Below are 16,088 nucleotides of genomic sequence, written 5' to 3'. Positions count from 1 at the left end.
AATCCATACATAAGACAATAGATAGAAAAAGGGAAATCGAGTACTTTAGTTAAAATGAGAGGTCCAGTTTGAAGATACTAATTCTCAAGAAGGTTGATCCAAGGTCCAACTGCATACCTTTGAAATAATGAAATTGACATAGTAAAAGGCGAAATGACCTTGCAACCATAGATACAGGGAAGGCTGTGAGATCTGATGACTGAATGAAACAATTAGTCAGGTCTCAGACAAAGTGAGTTTAGCAGATTTATCATTCCAAGAGGAAATATCAGCCCCAGAAAAGCCGTGAGGGAATTGGAAACACTGGAGGAGCTCCCTACAGGAACAAGACCAGTCTATGTGTCATAGGTCTGTGCAAGGGTTCTTAGGACCTGGATAACTCAGCTTCTTCTTTCCTTTCTTAGGCATCTCAATACAACAGTCAATAAATTTTTCTGAGTATCTGGATATCATGTTACTTAAAATGAACTTTAGAACGTGTACCAAAAATGTCAGGAGGAAACTGGGGACATGTATTTCAGAAAAGGGACTGTTGTTGAAGAGTCAGGAAAGAATAATTGTTATTGGAATTACAAGACAGAATCTTGCAGAGAATGTACAGGAACATAGTGAAACTTAGAATGGAAAGAGATGGGACTTTAAATAATTTTATTGAATGCCATTATTTTCAGTTTATTAATTAGGAAATTCATGGTTTAGACATTAGTACACAACGAAGGTTGTTAACTAAGAGAGGGATCTGTGGAGCCAGACTACCAACAATCAAATCTCTGTCCCACTACTTCTAATTATGAAATCTTAGGAAAGTTATTTTATCTATTTGCCCATTTTTTAAATTGAGGAAATATATATAAAGCACTTAAAATAGTGTGAACATAATACATGTTCAATAAATGTTATTAATGATTTATAAATACAGTAATAACATTTAGTTTGCACATTTGCAGGGTCACATTGGGGTTGACAGCTGACTTAAATGTGATATGATGAATGTCATATAGTGGAAAAAAGCTTAACATGTCAAAAACGTGTTAGCATTATTTTATAAGTAGAAGTTGCAACAATTGAGATGCTGTAAACAGTGAACATAGACACACACACATATACTCACAAATATGTTATATACACACATATATATGTTATATCTATGTATGTGTGTATATATATGACAGATATGTATATATAGACGATCTTTTAACGCAAAGACACTTTGCTTTTTGGATATTTTGATTTTCCTTTTCTTTCTCTAGAGCCCTACTGTCAAATTGATTCAGCTAGAGAGTATTAACTAGAAAAAGGTTAAGGAGGAAAGAAGTTTGGATGCAGAGATAAATTCCTTTCAGCCACAAAAGAGAAGCAGTGAAACCTCTTTCAGCATGAAATAGGGAAGTGAGACACATAGGGAAGGAGATAAGTAAGATATAATCTTCAACGTCCCTTCAGCTACACATACTCTGGTCCTCACTCAAAGTATCAGGTTATGAAAGAATAGGAACCCAAGGTGTTTTCAGAGGGAAGCTAAAAACAAGGAGACATTAATACTTGTATCCTATTTCCTGCTTGAACATCTGAGTAAGATTTTCACGCAGAGTGCCTCATGAAAACATGGGAAAGCCATGTCAGAGTAAAAGTGACCATGCAGCATATTTAGTCAGAGAACTTGAAATTCGAGTGCCCTCTTGTTTCCTTCTCTTCCATGAGGTGCGAATGCTCACTAGTGAAGCTGTCAAGGGAGTTACCTTGACTAGGGACAAATGACTCTATAGTTAAAGAACATAAGACTGAATGTGAGAGAAAGAGAAGTAAGAAAAAAAGATCAAGTTTCAGGACTTTTGGCATAAGAGCCATGGCTATGGGTGGATCACTAAGTTGTTCCAAGAGAAAATGTTCAGTCAAAATTCAGCAAAAGGTGCAGAAAGGATTAAGTTTTACACAGATCAAGGAGGTAAGATGAGATCTTTCAACGTAAGTCAGCCAAATGATTTAGCACTTAGATCAGAGGCTCACCCAGTTGGCTCACCCAATCATCAGAAGACATGTCAGCTTCCCCTCTCACACAACTGATAAGGAATGTGGTAGGAATGACTGGGTAGATGCCTATGGGGGAAAGAATTAGTCTAGCAGAGAAAATCAGGTTCCAATGGACAGAAAGTTATTCAAATAAATTGTTGTGACACAGCAAATGTATTGATTAACTCAAAAGCATTAATTGACCTTTAAGTGGAAGGTTGATTCAGGCAACTATTAGCAAAAACAGGGTCTACTGGAGCAAGATAACACTACAAAAACAAACAAGCAGGCAAAACACTCACCACTTCTGACTTTAGAGTATAAGGTACAACACCTACTACATAGGAATTCAGTATATCATAATTTGGACTAAGAAAAGAGAGGACTATTAAATAATTATTTCACTTGGTAACTCACTTGGAGACATAAATTTATATCAATACATAATTTAAAATTATTTATATTTAACTTTTATATTTAGTTCAGGGGTACAAGTGCAAGTTTGTTACATGGTAAACTTGTGTCATGGGGGTTTTTTGTATAGATTATTTTATCACCCAGGTATTAATTATTAAGTATAGTACCCATTAGCTGTTTTTTCTGATCCTCCCACCTTCCACTCTCTGAAGGGTCTCTCTGAAGGGTCCCCCTCTATGCATCCATGTGTTCTCATAATTTGACTCTCACAAGTGAGAACATGCTGTATTTGGATTTCTCTTCCTGTGTTAGTTTGCTGAGGATAATTGCCTCCAGCTCCATTCATGTCCCTGCAAAAACATGATCTCATTCTTTTTATGGTTTTATAGTATTCCATGGTTTATACATACATTTTCTTTATCCAGTGTATCATTGGTGGGTATTTAGATTTATTCCATGTATTTGCTGAATAGTGCTGCGATGAACATACACATGCATGTGTCTTTATAATAGAATGACATATTCTTCTGGGTAGATAGCCAGTAATGGGATTGCTGGATTGAATGATATTTCTGTCTTTAGGTCTTTGAGAAATCTCACACTGTCTTCCACAATGGCTGAACTAAATTACACTTCCACCAACAGTATATAAGCATTTCTTTTTCTTCACAACCTCATGAACACCACCAAAAATAAGTAACTAGAACAATGGAGAAATAGCTATAACATAAAATGAAACAGTAATACCCCTGGTAAAAGTGCCAACTGTGAAAACAAATTGCCCTATCATTTTCTAGTTATTTAAAATCCCTTTATATCAATTCTCTTACATCCAAAATTTAATTATTAAAGTTTACCCTATAGAGTTTCTCAAGGATTAATAGTTAAAATCACTACCTAGTGTTTCCAAAGTGCCTGGCAGATAATAAGCATCTGATAAATGTAAACTATTATATTTATGAGACCATTATTATTATTACTGTTGTAGATTATTAATAGTAAAGATATAAACATTGAAATAAACTCTACCAGTTTTAGGGAAATGCTTTATAATTGTATGGTTGGCATGTTTATAACAGCTTTATTAAAAATCAAACTACAAAACAGTGAAATGTTAATCAATCGATGAATAAATAGTTTGGTGTATATAATACAATGAAATAGTAGTCAACAATAAAAAATAAATTAACTATAAATACAGTCAACAAGAGTTAATCTCTCTCAAAGGCATTATTACAAGTGGTAGCATCCAGACAGAAAATATGACATTGATTACAATTTAATTCACGCGCCCTTCTCAAACAACAACAACAAAACCTACATGACAGAAATCAGATCGGTGCTGCCAGGAAGTTGGGGTTGTGGAAGGGAATTGACAAAAAACAAGTATAAAGGCATAAAGGCAATTTTGAGAGTTACAAAAATATCCTATATCTTGATTATGGTGGTGTTACATAACTAAATATTTTTAAAAGCTCATCGAACTGTGAATATACATATAACATGACTGAATTAATGTTTCTAAGTTTACTTCAATAAACCTGACTTAAAATATAATTGAATTATATACATTCATTTTAGAAATAACATTTTGAAAAAATTTACAAATGGCAACAAGAGTTCAAATATGTACCATTTATCATTATTCATAATTTACTTTGGTGAATTTTTTCTACCTTTATTTATCATAAAAGTGTTTTATGATGGTTGTATAATCATATAAGAATTTTATACTAAAAAGAAGTACAGAAGGGTGATAGAAAAGAAAGCTGTCATGGAAATTGAAATTAACTCAAAAAGAGAATATATCCAAATCTATCATTTATTACCTTTTAACATTTGACATGTTATTTAGCCTTTCTGAGCTTAAAAATGTCAATTTGTGTAATAGAAAATAATATCTTTCTCAGAGTCTTGATGGGGAGATTAAATTAGAAACATTTACATTATTTGGTGATAGTAAAAATCTAAGCTCTATTTTTGTTATCTGGGGCAGGAGATTTAAGTGAGAAAAGACAAATAAAAAATGCAGAGTCAAGGTAAACATTTAAAAATGATTGAAAGAATTTTCAAATGGTAACTGCAATTGGCATTATTATTTGGATAAACAAACTAATCACAAACTCTATTTTTTTCTACTCTGACAATTACTGGTTGTCTGTATCTCCTATAAAATTATTGTTTATAGGAGAAAATTTGTTTGGTTGGTGGATAACCTAGCATCAAGATAACTTTTTTTGCTATTTGTTTCACTACCTTTTGATTGATCTAAATAGTCCAATTACCTCATGATGTTTACTCCACTTTATGGCTGCTTGGAAAAGCTAGAAGGAACCATAAACAAACAATAAATAAGAATGTTGCTTAGAGTAAAAAGTTAGCTAAGATCATGGTTGATCTCTCAATAATTACTTGAAGGATGTTACCAAAATTTACTTTTGCCATAATTGGTAGAACCAAAAATATCTGCAATCAACTGGCCATAATAAGGTATAGATTATAATAGCTCATCTGCCTCATCCATTAATATGATGTCTATTCCAGTCTATATGCATTTTCAGATTTATAAAACTGATCACAATATTACACATCAATGTTACTAACATGATGATTGTGAGATAATGAAGAGGAAGGTATTTGTAACACGTAAATTATAACTAACAGAAGTTATTAACTTTATGTTTAAATACTTACTGACTTGGACATTTTTACAACCCATTTGTTGGCTTGTAAATACATAAATTTGATCTAAACTTAGGCTCTTTTCAAGGGGAACAATCTCTGGACTCTTCTTCGTATCTGTTGGGTCTTGATACTATAAATAATAGGGTTCATCATGGGTGGGAAAAGGATATAGCTATTGCCCATGAGGATGTGAACCAGTGGTGAGAGGTGTTTCCCAAAGCGATGCACCATGGTCAGACCAATGATTGGGATGTAGAAAACCAAAACAGCACAGATGTGAGATACGCAGGTCTGCAAAGACTTGAGTCTCTCCTCCCAGGATGCAATGGCCACGACTGTATGCAAAATCATAACATAGGAGATAAGTATGAGCACTGCATCTAACAACAGGCTACTGATCACAAGGGCCAGACCATAGACATTGTTAAAGCGGATGTCCGAACAGGCCATTCTAATTAAGTCTTGGTGCAGGCAGAAGGAGTGAGAGAGGATGTGAGGATGGCAATAATTCAAGAATTTCAAACGGATGATGACTGGAGGTATTAGCAAAGAACTCCTACATAAGATTGCCACCCCAATCTTCATGATTTTGTCATTAGTTAGGATGGAAGAATAGCGCAGTGGGTTGCAAATGGCGATGTAGCGGTCAAAAGCCATAGCGAGGAGGACAGAGGACTCCATGAAGGACAGACCATGTATGAAATAGGACTGGGCAATGCAGGAATCCAGGCTGATCTCTTGAATGAACCCCAGCAGGATCCCCAGCACCGTGGGCACAGTAGAAAACCCCATGCACAAGTCAGTGAGGGCCAGCATGGCCAGAAAATAGAACATAGGCTGGTGGAGGTTTGACTCAGTCCGGATCACATGGAGCACCATGCAGTTTCCCAAGAACACCAGAGCATAGATGGAGGAGAAAGGAATGCAGAGCCAGGGATAGTGAACTTCTAGGCCAGGAAAACCAGTGAGAACAAATCTGGAACTACTGAAGTTTGAGTTAGAGATAGACATTAATAGAAGATTGAAAATACTTCCAGAAACATGCAAATTACATAGGTTTGTAATCCCCTAATTTTTAGTAATGTGTGTCTGCCTTTAGGAAGAAAATAAAATACAATTTCTCTAATTGTCATAAATTCAGCAAAATAGAGACCTTATTCCTTACCCTTTAGGGCAAAAACCTGGTTTTCTAGACATGGACAAAAACCCGGCCAAAAAAATTACTTGTCTAGACAGTCCAGTGCTGGTGACTAGGAATAACAGAAGACTGGGGAATTTTATGAAGAAACAGTAATGTTACTGGTCACATGGGAGTTAGGTTTTAGGATAGACTTCTGGGAGTCTCTGTTCATTCCTAAAGGAAGACAGTGTATGATCACAGGTGTGTACCACTGCTATAGGTGGCATCATCCTTAAGAGAATATGAAATTAGATCATTTATTCTTGCGTGCTGCAGCTGTTTCTTTCACTTTCCCCAAAGGATAAGATCCCAAAAGGTATATACTGTTTAAAATAACCAAACTTTGTGAAACATAAAGTTTATTCAAGAGAAACTATATAAACCAAGTGGAATTGGAACTTTTTTGCACATTCCACATTGTTTAGCTCCTCTGCAAATTATTTACCTATTTAAAATGGACTTTTTCTTCATTTTCATGCACTTGTTTACTCTTTGTAAGATTTCTTCCTTTCTAAATCTCACAATACTGTTATTTCTTATGTCTTTCATATGTAATATAATTGGCCTGCATTTTAAACAAAGTCCTAGACAAATATTTGTTATTATCTGGTTTATCTATGACTATGTCAGCTCTTTATAGGTAGAATAAAGTCAGTTATATAAGCAAGCAGTATTTGATAATAACTAAATAGTCATAAAGTAGCCTTAGTCTAGATTGCTATAGATCTATGTCTACTACCCAATATTTTCAGCATGTCCCATATGAAGTAGATAAGGCAGCATAATATGAGTTTCTTTGGTTAAGAAAATCTATGAATAATTAGAGCTTGTAAGAATAATTCTAGGATATCAGATTATAAATGGAATTTTATAAAAGTCTACTAAAATGACTTATATCATTGGGTAATTAAAAACTATTTTTTAAGAGGTAGTGATTTGACTTTTTAAAGAATGAAAATTTATAAATATAAAAAAACTAATTTATATGAGCACCTAAGCATTATTCTCAGTATACAAATGAGGAACTAAACAGTAGTTTTAGAAAGGGGGAGCTAACAAATCTAATATAGATAGATAGATAGATAGATAGATAGATAGATAGATAGATAGATTCTGAAATGAAATTACATTCAAGGTATGCTAATATTTTGATAAGGATTCAGTCAAAACAAACAGCAATGACTAATGCAATGTGTTTACTAACAAGGTTGAGATAAAAAGGTTAAAAATAAAAAGATAAAGTAGCTAAAATGGTTGGAAAGTTCAAGTTACAAAAGAAAAGAAACATCACCATTTCTGTGAAGTCATTCCTAGCCTTCAATGACAGAGTGAATTCTTTCCACCCAAGGTAATTTACTCCTGTTCCTAACATAGAATTAATTAAATGCTTGTGGTGCAACTATTTTTCTTTCTCTCTCTCTCTCTCTCTTTTTTTTTTGAAATGGGGTCTTACTCTGTTGCCCAGCTAGAGCATGGGAACAGGATCTCAGCTCACTGCTACCTCTGCCTCCTGGTCTCAAAGCAATCCTTCCACCTCAGCCTCCTGAGTAGCTGGGACTACAGGCGTGCTCCACCACAACTGGCTAATTTCTAATTTTTGTATTTTTTGTAGAGACAGGTTTTTCCATGTCACCCAGGCTGATCTCGAACTCCTGGACTCAAGCTATCTGCTCCCCTTGGCCTCCCAAGGTGCTGGGATTATCTGCATGAGTCATCAAGCCTGGCCATGGTGCAACTATTTTTCAATGTGTATGTCTTCATTATACCATGTGATTGAGAGATATTTTATATTTATAAACATTTAAATATAGTACACCATGTGATTGAGAGATGGTTCATGTTTATATACATTTAAATACAGTCTCCGCTGTAGGTAGTTGTTTAATATATGTTTACTGAACACAGACATAAATTGATTATAGCAATTTTTTTTTTTTTTTTTGAGACGGAGTCTTGCTCTGTCGCCCAGGCTGGAGTGCAGTGGTGCGGTCTCCGGTCACTGCAAGCTCCGCCTCCCGAGTTCACGCCATTCTCCTGCCTCAGCCTCCCGAGTAGCTGGAACTACAGGCGCCTGCCACCATGCCTAGCTAATTTTTTTTTTTTTTTTTTTTGGTATTTTTAGTAGAGACAGGGTTTCACCATGTTAGCCAGGATGGTCTCGATCTCCTGACCTCACGATCCGCCCTCCTCGGCCTCCCAAAGTGCTGGGATTACAGGCGTGAGCCACCATGCCCGGCCAGTAAATTCCATAGTAATTTTGACCACATACAATTTCCATAGTGGATCATAGATGTTAATATAAATCACTAAGATAGAAAACATACGGGAAAAATGAGTGACTTCTGCATGGGTAGATTTCAGTCAGGTGTATTATTTTTCTGCAACTGCAAGATTACAATAGTATTTTTTCTTTAATCTCTCTGTGTGCTATGCTACATTGACTGTCGTTTGAAAGTTAAATAACTGGATCGCATTTGCTGAGATTTTTGTCTTATGTTTTTACCAACTATCTTTGGGAGAAATATTTATCTGCAGTTTAATTTTATTTTAATGCATTTTCCTGACTTTGAAACTGCCTGCATAGAATGAATTGGAGTTTTCCATCCACTTCACTTTTCTGGAAGACTTAATGTAGAATTGGTATTACTTTCTCTTCCAGCTTTTATATAGAATCACAAGTGAAGCCATCTATATGTGGAGTTTCCTGTGTGTGAGGGTTTGCAACTCAACATTTAATGGCTTTAATATATTTAGTTATAATCACTTTATATTTTTCTTTTTTTTTTTTTTTAAGTTTTAAGTCTGGGATACATGTGCAGAACTTGAGGTTTGTTACCTAGGTATACGTGTGCCACGGTGGTTTGCTGCACCTATCAACCTGTCATCTAGGTTTTAAGCCCCGCATGAATTTGTCCTCATGCTCTTCTTCCCTTTGCCCCCAACCACCCCCCCGCCGACAGGTCCTGGTGTGTGATGTTCCCGTCCCTGTGTCCATGTGTTCTCATTGTTCAGCTCCCACTTATGAGTGAGAACATGCAGTGTTTGGTTTTCTGTTCCTGTGTTAGTTTGCTGAGAATAATAGTTTCCTACTTCATCCACGTCCCTGCAAAGGACATGAACTCATCATTTCTTATGGCTGCATAGTACTCCATGGTGTATATGTGCCATATTTTCTTTATTTAGTCTATAATTGATGGGCATTTGGGTTGGTTCCAAGTCTTTGCTATTGTAAGTAGTGCTGCAAGGTGTTTGTGTCTTTCATGAAATGTGCCTATTTCTTCTAAGTTTTTGAAAAATTTATTGGCAAAAGATCGCTCATGACATTCCATTATTTTCTTTTACATATCAGTATAATCTATAATAAATTTTAGTTGTATTTTTAAAACAAAAACTTTGTTTAATTGATTCTTCTCTGTTTGTATTCTATCTAATTTATGTCTGCTTTGACATTTTATTCCTTCTGCTTACTGTGTGTCTAATTTGGTCATTTTATCCTTTTATTCTCTCTGATTTTATTTGATTTATTTCTATTGTTATGTCAAGTTGACTGATTTTTTATTCGATGTCTAATCTGCATTTAATTTTATTTATTGTGCATTTCATCTATGACATTCTAGTTCTTATTTATAGAAGTATTAATTAGGTCTTTTTTATATCTTTCCAGCCTTAAATATGTGAGTATGTAAAATACAATTATAATTACAATCTTGAATTTTTTTCCACTATGTCTAACCTTAGTGACAATTGGGCTCAATTGACTGGGTATATTCTTCATTAAGTGACATTTGTTGCTCATGCATGCATGCCAAATTTTTTTATTGCATGCCAGATGTTGTGAAATTTACTTTGGTAACTGCTAGATAATGGTATGTTCCTATACACATTCTTGAGAGTTGTTATGGAAGAAAGTCATGTTATATGGAAGCAGACTGATCATTTCTGGTATTGTATTTAAGGTTTCTTAGATGGCACCAGATAATATTTAGTCTACTGCAAATTTCCCCCAGCCAATACTTTTTTGATTATTCTACCAAATACTTTTTGAGTTATAAAGTTTTCCATTTTGACCAACAGAAATAAACTTTATTCATGTTCATGAGTGAGTATTAATCATAGTTATTTATAAAACTTCTAGGGTGATATTTTCCCCACCCTAAAGTCGTTTTTTTCACATGTACATGCTAATAAGTACTATGCTGAATTCTTAAACGCTCTTTCCATGTCTCCAAAATTTTCACAATATGCAACTCTCTCCTTTTTGATACTCTTCCCTTCAAAGTATGGCCGGGCGCGGTGGCTCAAGCCTGTAATCCCAGCACTTTGGGAGGCCGAGAAGGGCGGATCACGAGGTCGGGAGATGGAGACCATCCTGGCTAACACGGTGAAACCCCGTCTCTACTAAAAAATACAAAAAAAAACTAGCCGGGCGAGGTGGCAGGCGCCTGTAGTCCCAGCTACTCGGGAGGCTGAGGCAGGAGAATGGCGTAAACCCGGGAGGCGGAGCTTGCAGTGAGCTGAGATCCGGCCACTGCACTCCTGCCCGGGAGACAGAGCAAGATTCCGTCTCAAAAAAAAAAAAAAAAAAAAAAAAACAAAAAAACCCACAAAGTATGAATACTTCATATCCCTAGAATTCAGATGCTCCACATAATTCAGTGTCCACCCTGCTTCCTTTTATTTGTCTTTTTCTGTTCTGTGGCCTCGTAATTTCTTTAACACAGAAACTTACATAGAAACTTTGGAGCATCCATGCCAACTATGGATATGACATTTTCCTAGTACAATTGTAACCCAGGTTCTTTCCTGAAGAATTGAAATAGTCTCAAAATGTATTTCTCTTCACCAGGTTTTTCCTGTGAAGTAATTTTCCACGCTGTAGCTAAAGTAAATTGTCTAAAATAAAAATTTGATTATATTATCATGCTATTTAGAAACATTTGGGGACTTTCTAGGGTTCTTCACAATCTGGACCTTGCAAAACATGTCCAGTCTCACTCCATCACCATTTTAGCAAGATTCTCTATTTAAGAAACAAGCTTTTCCTTTCAGTTTCTCTCTCTCATAAATATCAGAGGCCAGTCTACTGGTCTCTAATTTGACTAAAATTCTCTTCCTATGCATTTTTCTGGATGAGTTTTAATTATTCTTTTTCTGTTAATACAGTACCTGGGTTCTGTTTGAGAAGGCACATAATTAGTGACTTATAAATGACTATTGGTATTTCTTTTTCTGAAATCTAGACTGTTTCAGAAATTAAAACTTGTATCTCATCCCTATATTATCTTGGTCATAGATTGGATAACAATTAGATTCAAGAAATTCTAAACTAGAGAAATGGAAGCGAATTTTCCTGATAATAGTTACAGTAATTCAAATAGTAACTGCATGCTTTCATATTTATCTTTCAACTTTTAGTGTATTTTAAGACAATAACTTTATATATCTAGCCAAAAATATTCTGTATGACAATGATTGCATGATGCATAAAACCTTGTTGAATTTAATTTTCTTTTCAGAGATTTTGAAACCTTTTTAGAAAAGATTGAGGAAAGATTACTTGGCTCAATTTTTAGAATTATAAATGTATTACCTTTTCAGATTTTAATATAAATTGATAATAATAATGTCTCAATAAAATGAAGGTTAAAAAGTAGATTTAAAAAAATACTATATGCAGTATGTCAGAAGCAAAAAATATTCTTCCAACAAATCCTAAGAGCATAGAACAATCTCTTGTATATAATGAGTATTTCCAATAAATATTTACTTATTCACTAAAATGTTGAATACATGGATTCCAAAAGAGAAAGGACACATGTAGTTTACAGCAGAGACATTACACAGGGAACATCAGGCTGCATGAGAAAGATTGGAGAACCTGCTCCTTTTAGAATTTCAACACATTAGGAGAGGTGTGTATCTTTTAATTTTTTTTTTTAAAGTGGAAATTTGCAGGGTGGGGAGGGGGCAGGCAGGAGTTAAAGAAGGGTACCCTTCCAGCCTAAAAGTTTAACATGATTAAAGACTTTTTTCCTTTTTTTTTTGTTTTTTCCATACTTTATGTTCTAGGGTACATGTGCAGTGAGATACCATCTCACACCAGTTAGAATGGCGATCATTAAAAAGTCAGGAAACAACAGATGCTGGGAGGATGTGGAGAAATAGGAACACTTTTACACTGTTGGTGGGACTGTAAACTAGTTCAACCATTGTGGAAAACAGTGTGGCGATTCCTCAAGGATCTAGAACTAGAAATACCATTTGACCCAGCAATCCCATTACTGGGTATATACCCAAAGGATTATAAATCATGCTGCTATAAAGATTTTTTTTTCTATTCATCAGCCAGGATGTGACATTCTTGTCTTGTGCAGCGCTAACATATGTGAATCTATTGCTATTTGTTGTTGTTGTTGTTATTTGTTTGTTTGATTGATTTTCTGGTTTCCTTTACCTCGTTTTCTAAATAATTCACATTTTAATTCAATTTATCTTTTTGCCACAATCAACAGTCACTCTAGTCTTACTTTTTTTTTTTTGGAATCCTGAAATTCTACTTTATGCATCTTTCATTTATTTTTGCTGGTCTTATTATTATTGCAAGGATCCCTTATTATTCTGGAGAACATTATATTCAGGTCAAAATTTTCTGTTTTTATATGTCTGAAAATATCTTTATTTTATCTTCTCTCTTGATTGATAACTAGATGTCTATAGAATTCTACATCTAAAAAAAGAAAAATAATACAGATCTTTAACATCAGGGGTGTATTTTATTATTTACGTAAACAGGTTTAATAACTAGAAGTATGACTTCTATCTTGTTCTCTCTGTTATACAAACATTTTCCTTTTCTTTTGTATGTGTATGTTGATTTCTTTTTCTTATTATCAGTAAGTATTTATCAATAAATATTTAAGAGATTTTCATTTTTCATTCAAATAGCATGATAAAGTAGGTTTATTTTCATCATTCTTTGTTACCCCATGTATTCTTTCAAAGTGATAACAAAAATCTCTTTCTAGCTAATATATATAAGTGTGTACACATGCACATATGTATATATATGCACATTATATATACACATTATATATACATACTATATATAATTATATGAGAAATAGATATAAGTATATATCTTATATAATTTTTTTTATATAATCCTTCCATCAATATCTCTCTTCTCTTTTTTGGAAATCTGGTTCTCATATAATACATTTCCTTAACAAATCCTTTATATTCTTATTTGTTTGATATTGATTTTTTCTCCAAATATTTGCTTACTTTTCTCTTATCATTTTTCTTTGTAACTTGTATTTTATTTATATTTAATATATTTGCCTAGAATTAATTTATAAAAGAATTTCTTATCTTCAGATTTTTTTTACATCAGTGGAATTCAATATACTTTCCTCTTTTAACTTTTAATGCACTTTTGTTTTTATGCTTTATGTTCTAGGGTACTTGTGCACAATGTGCAGGTTTGTTACATTTGTATACATGTGCCATGTTGGTGTGCTGCACCCATTAACTCATCTTTTACATTAGGTATATCTCCTAATGCTATCCCTCCTCCCTCCCCCCACCACACAACAGGCCCCAGGGTGTGATGTTCCCCTTCCTGTGTTCAAGTGATCTCATTGTTCAATTCCCACCTATGAGTGAAAACATGCGATGTTTGGTTTTCTGTCCTTGCAATAGTTTGCTGAGAATGATGGTTTCCAGCTGCATCCATGTCCCTACAAAGGACATTAACTCATACTTTTTTATGGCTGCATAGTATTCCATTGTGTATATGTGCCACATTTTCTTAATCTAGTCTGTCATTGATGGACATTTGGGTTGGTTCCAAGTCTTTGCTATTGTGAATAGTGCCGCAATAAACATACGTGTGCTTAATGCATGTTTAATAACTTTCATTTTATTGAAAACATGAGAGAAACAAGACACAAAGAGTTATCTACAGTTATGGAAGAGATTAAAGAGAAATAAAGACTTGTTTATAGACTTTTTTTTTTTAATTTGAAGTTCTCTACAACCTCATTAAAAAAATTTATTAGTGTTCTAATATTTGGAGTTATAAAATTTTATTTGTTCAAGTCCATATTTTTGAACAATTAGATTGTCTTCTTATTAAAATGATACTTTTTCTTGCCTTTTCATGCTGTTACTGTATTCTTCAACAAAGAGTAAAGTTAAAGTTCAGGATTAAATGGCATTTTTTTAAAATTATGGCTATTTAAATATTCATTAGACTAAGTGAATGGGACCCTTTAATGGCAGAATCCATTAACCTAGGATAGGTCTGATGATGTCCTATTGGGATAGTATGTAGAGAATATTGGATGGCTCTATAACAGAGACATTTAAGACATGGGATGGAAAGTAACTTTAGTTTTGGAAATGTTAAGTTTGAAGTATATGGAACTAGAGTAAGAAAATATAATAAAAAATACATATACTTAAAAGCAAGTAAAATAAAAAAAATCAACAATAAGGAACTTAGAAATAGAGAACAGACTCATATTTATTAATACACAGAAAATGAGAAAACTTTTAAGAATGTCTAAGGAGTGTTCATTAAACTAAGAGAAAAATCAAAGTAATGCAATTCTATACAAGTGAAGAAAGATAATTTTCCTTGAACAAAACAATTGAGATGGTCAAATACTGCCCAAAGCTCAAAGACATTGTGTGTACCACTGAGTCACATGAATATTTCATCAAAATGAGCAAACAATCTAATCTGTACAACTGTGTGTTGCCCAGTTAAGAGTTTAGCCTCTTATTATGTAATAATAAATATTAGGGCTCCCTTTTAGTTAAAAATGTGACCATTTGCAAAATAAATCATGTTATCACTTGAGCCAGAAGTTCTAGCCCAACCTGTGCAATGTATTGAGACTCAATCTCTCTGAAAGAAAAAAAACTCTCAGATTATAAAGTATAAAGAAGAGACACATGGGTAATGATTTTGTGTGTGTGTGTGTATATATATATATATTTCATTTGTACATACAATAATGTATATATGTATATAAATAAGTATACAAATAATACAGTGTATTTGTTTTATATATATATATATATATATATCCATATACACATATTAGTAACACCAAATATGAGGAGTATCAGGATGCAATTAGAATGAGAATTCAAGTCAAAGGAGAATCGTTATGTCTATTTTTTAACATGTATATAATTTGAGTTTTTATATTACAGATGTAAGAAACGAAGTAGACACAGAGATTACACTTACAGGATAAAGGTTAAATGATAAGTAAAGTAATATTTCAGTATTGGAATATGTTGAATATTCTATGCCAAACTGGGAAAGAGATTATTTTAGACAACAGGTATCTCCTATCTTATTTGTGTGCAGTGGCAGTTAGATATCTTGGTTTGGAAATCAAAAGATTTCCCTCTGGAAAGATTTTTACAAGTATTCATCTCAGGACACACACACACACACACACACATACACACACACACACACACAGTGGGACGATGGGCGGGGGCGGTGGTGCAGAAATGATACTCAATATCTGTTTCAGCTCAGAATGTTTCTCTTACAGTGTCCACCAATTCCGAAATATTGGTTAGCCTGCTATCCAAGATCAATTATCCAATATTGGCTATCCAAGATCTTCAGTGTCTTCCCTTACCAGAATCTTAAGTGGACTGTATTTTTAACCAGCTACTTGTTTTTACCATTGAACAATTCTCATCTTAAGATCCTGAATCTGACTGCTTTAAAAATGAACTTGACACAAAGTACACTAATCTTCAACTC

The 16,088-nt window shown here is 33.9% G+C and overlaps 1 protein-coding gene across 1 annotated transcript; it reads right to left on the bottom strand.

Annotated features, from left to right (window-relative positions):
• Window positions 1–5,181: 5,181 nt before the first annotated feature.
• LOC102123832 (olfactory receptor 51V1-like) lies at window positions 5,182–6,123 on the bottom strand. The gene has a single exon (XM_005580241.4). It carries the CDS (start codon window positions 6,121–6,123, stop codon window positions 5,182–5,184), a length of 942 nt encoding a protein of 313 aa, XP_005580298.3.
• Between the last annotated feature and the right edge of the window lie 9,965 nt (window positions 6,124–16,088).

The sequence above is a fragment of the Macaca fascicularis genome, chromosome 14, assembly GCF_037993035.2.
Source record: "Macaca fascicularis isolate 582-1 chromosome 14, T2T-MFA8v1.1".
In the NCBI taxonomy this organism is placed as follows: Eukaryota; Metazoa; Chordata; class Mammalia; order Primates; family Cercopithecidae; genus Macaca; species Macaca fascicularis.
This window is presented reverse-complemented; position numbering and strand designations above follow the sequence as displayed.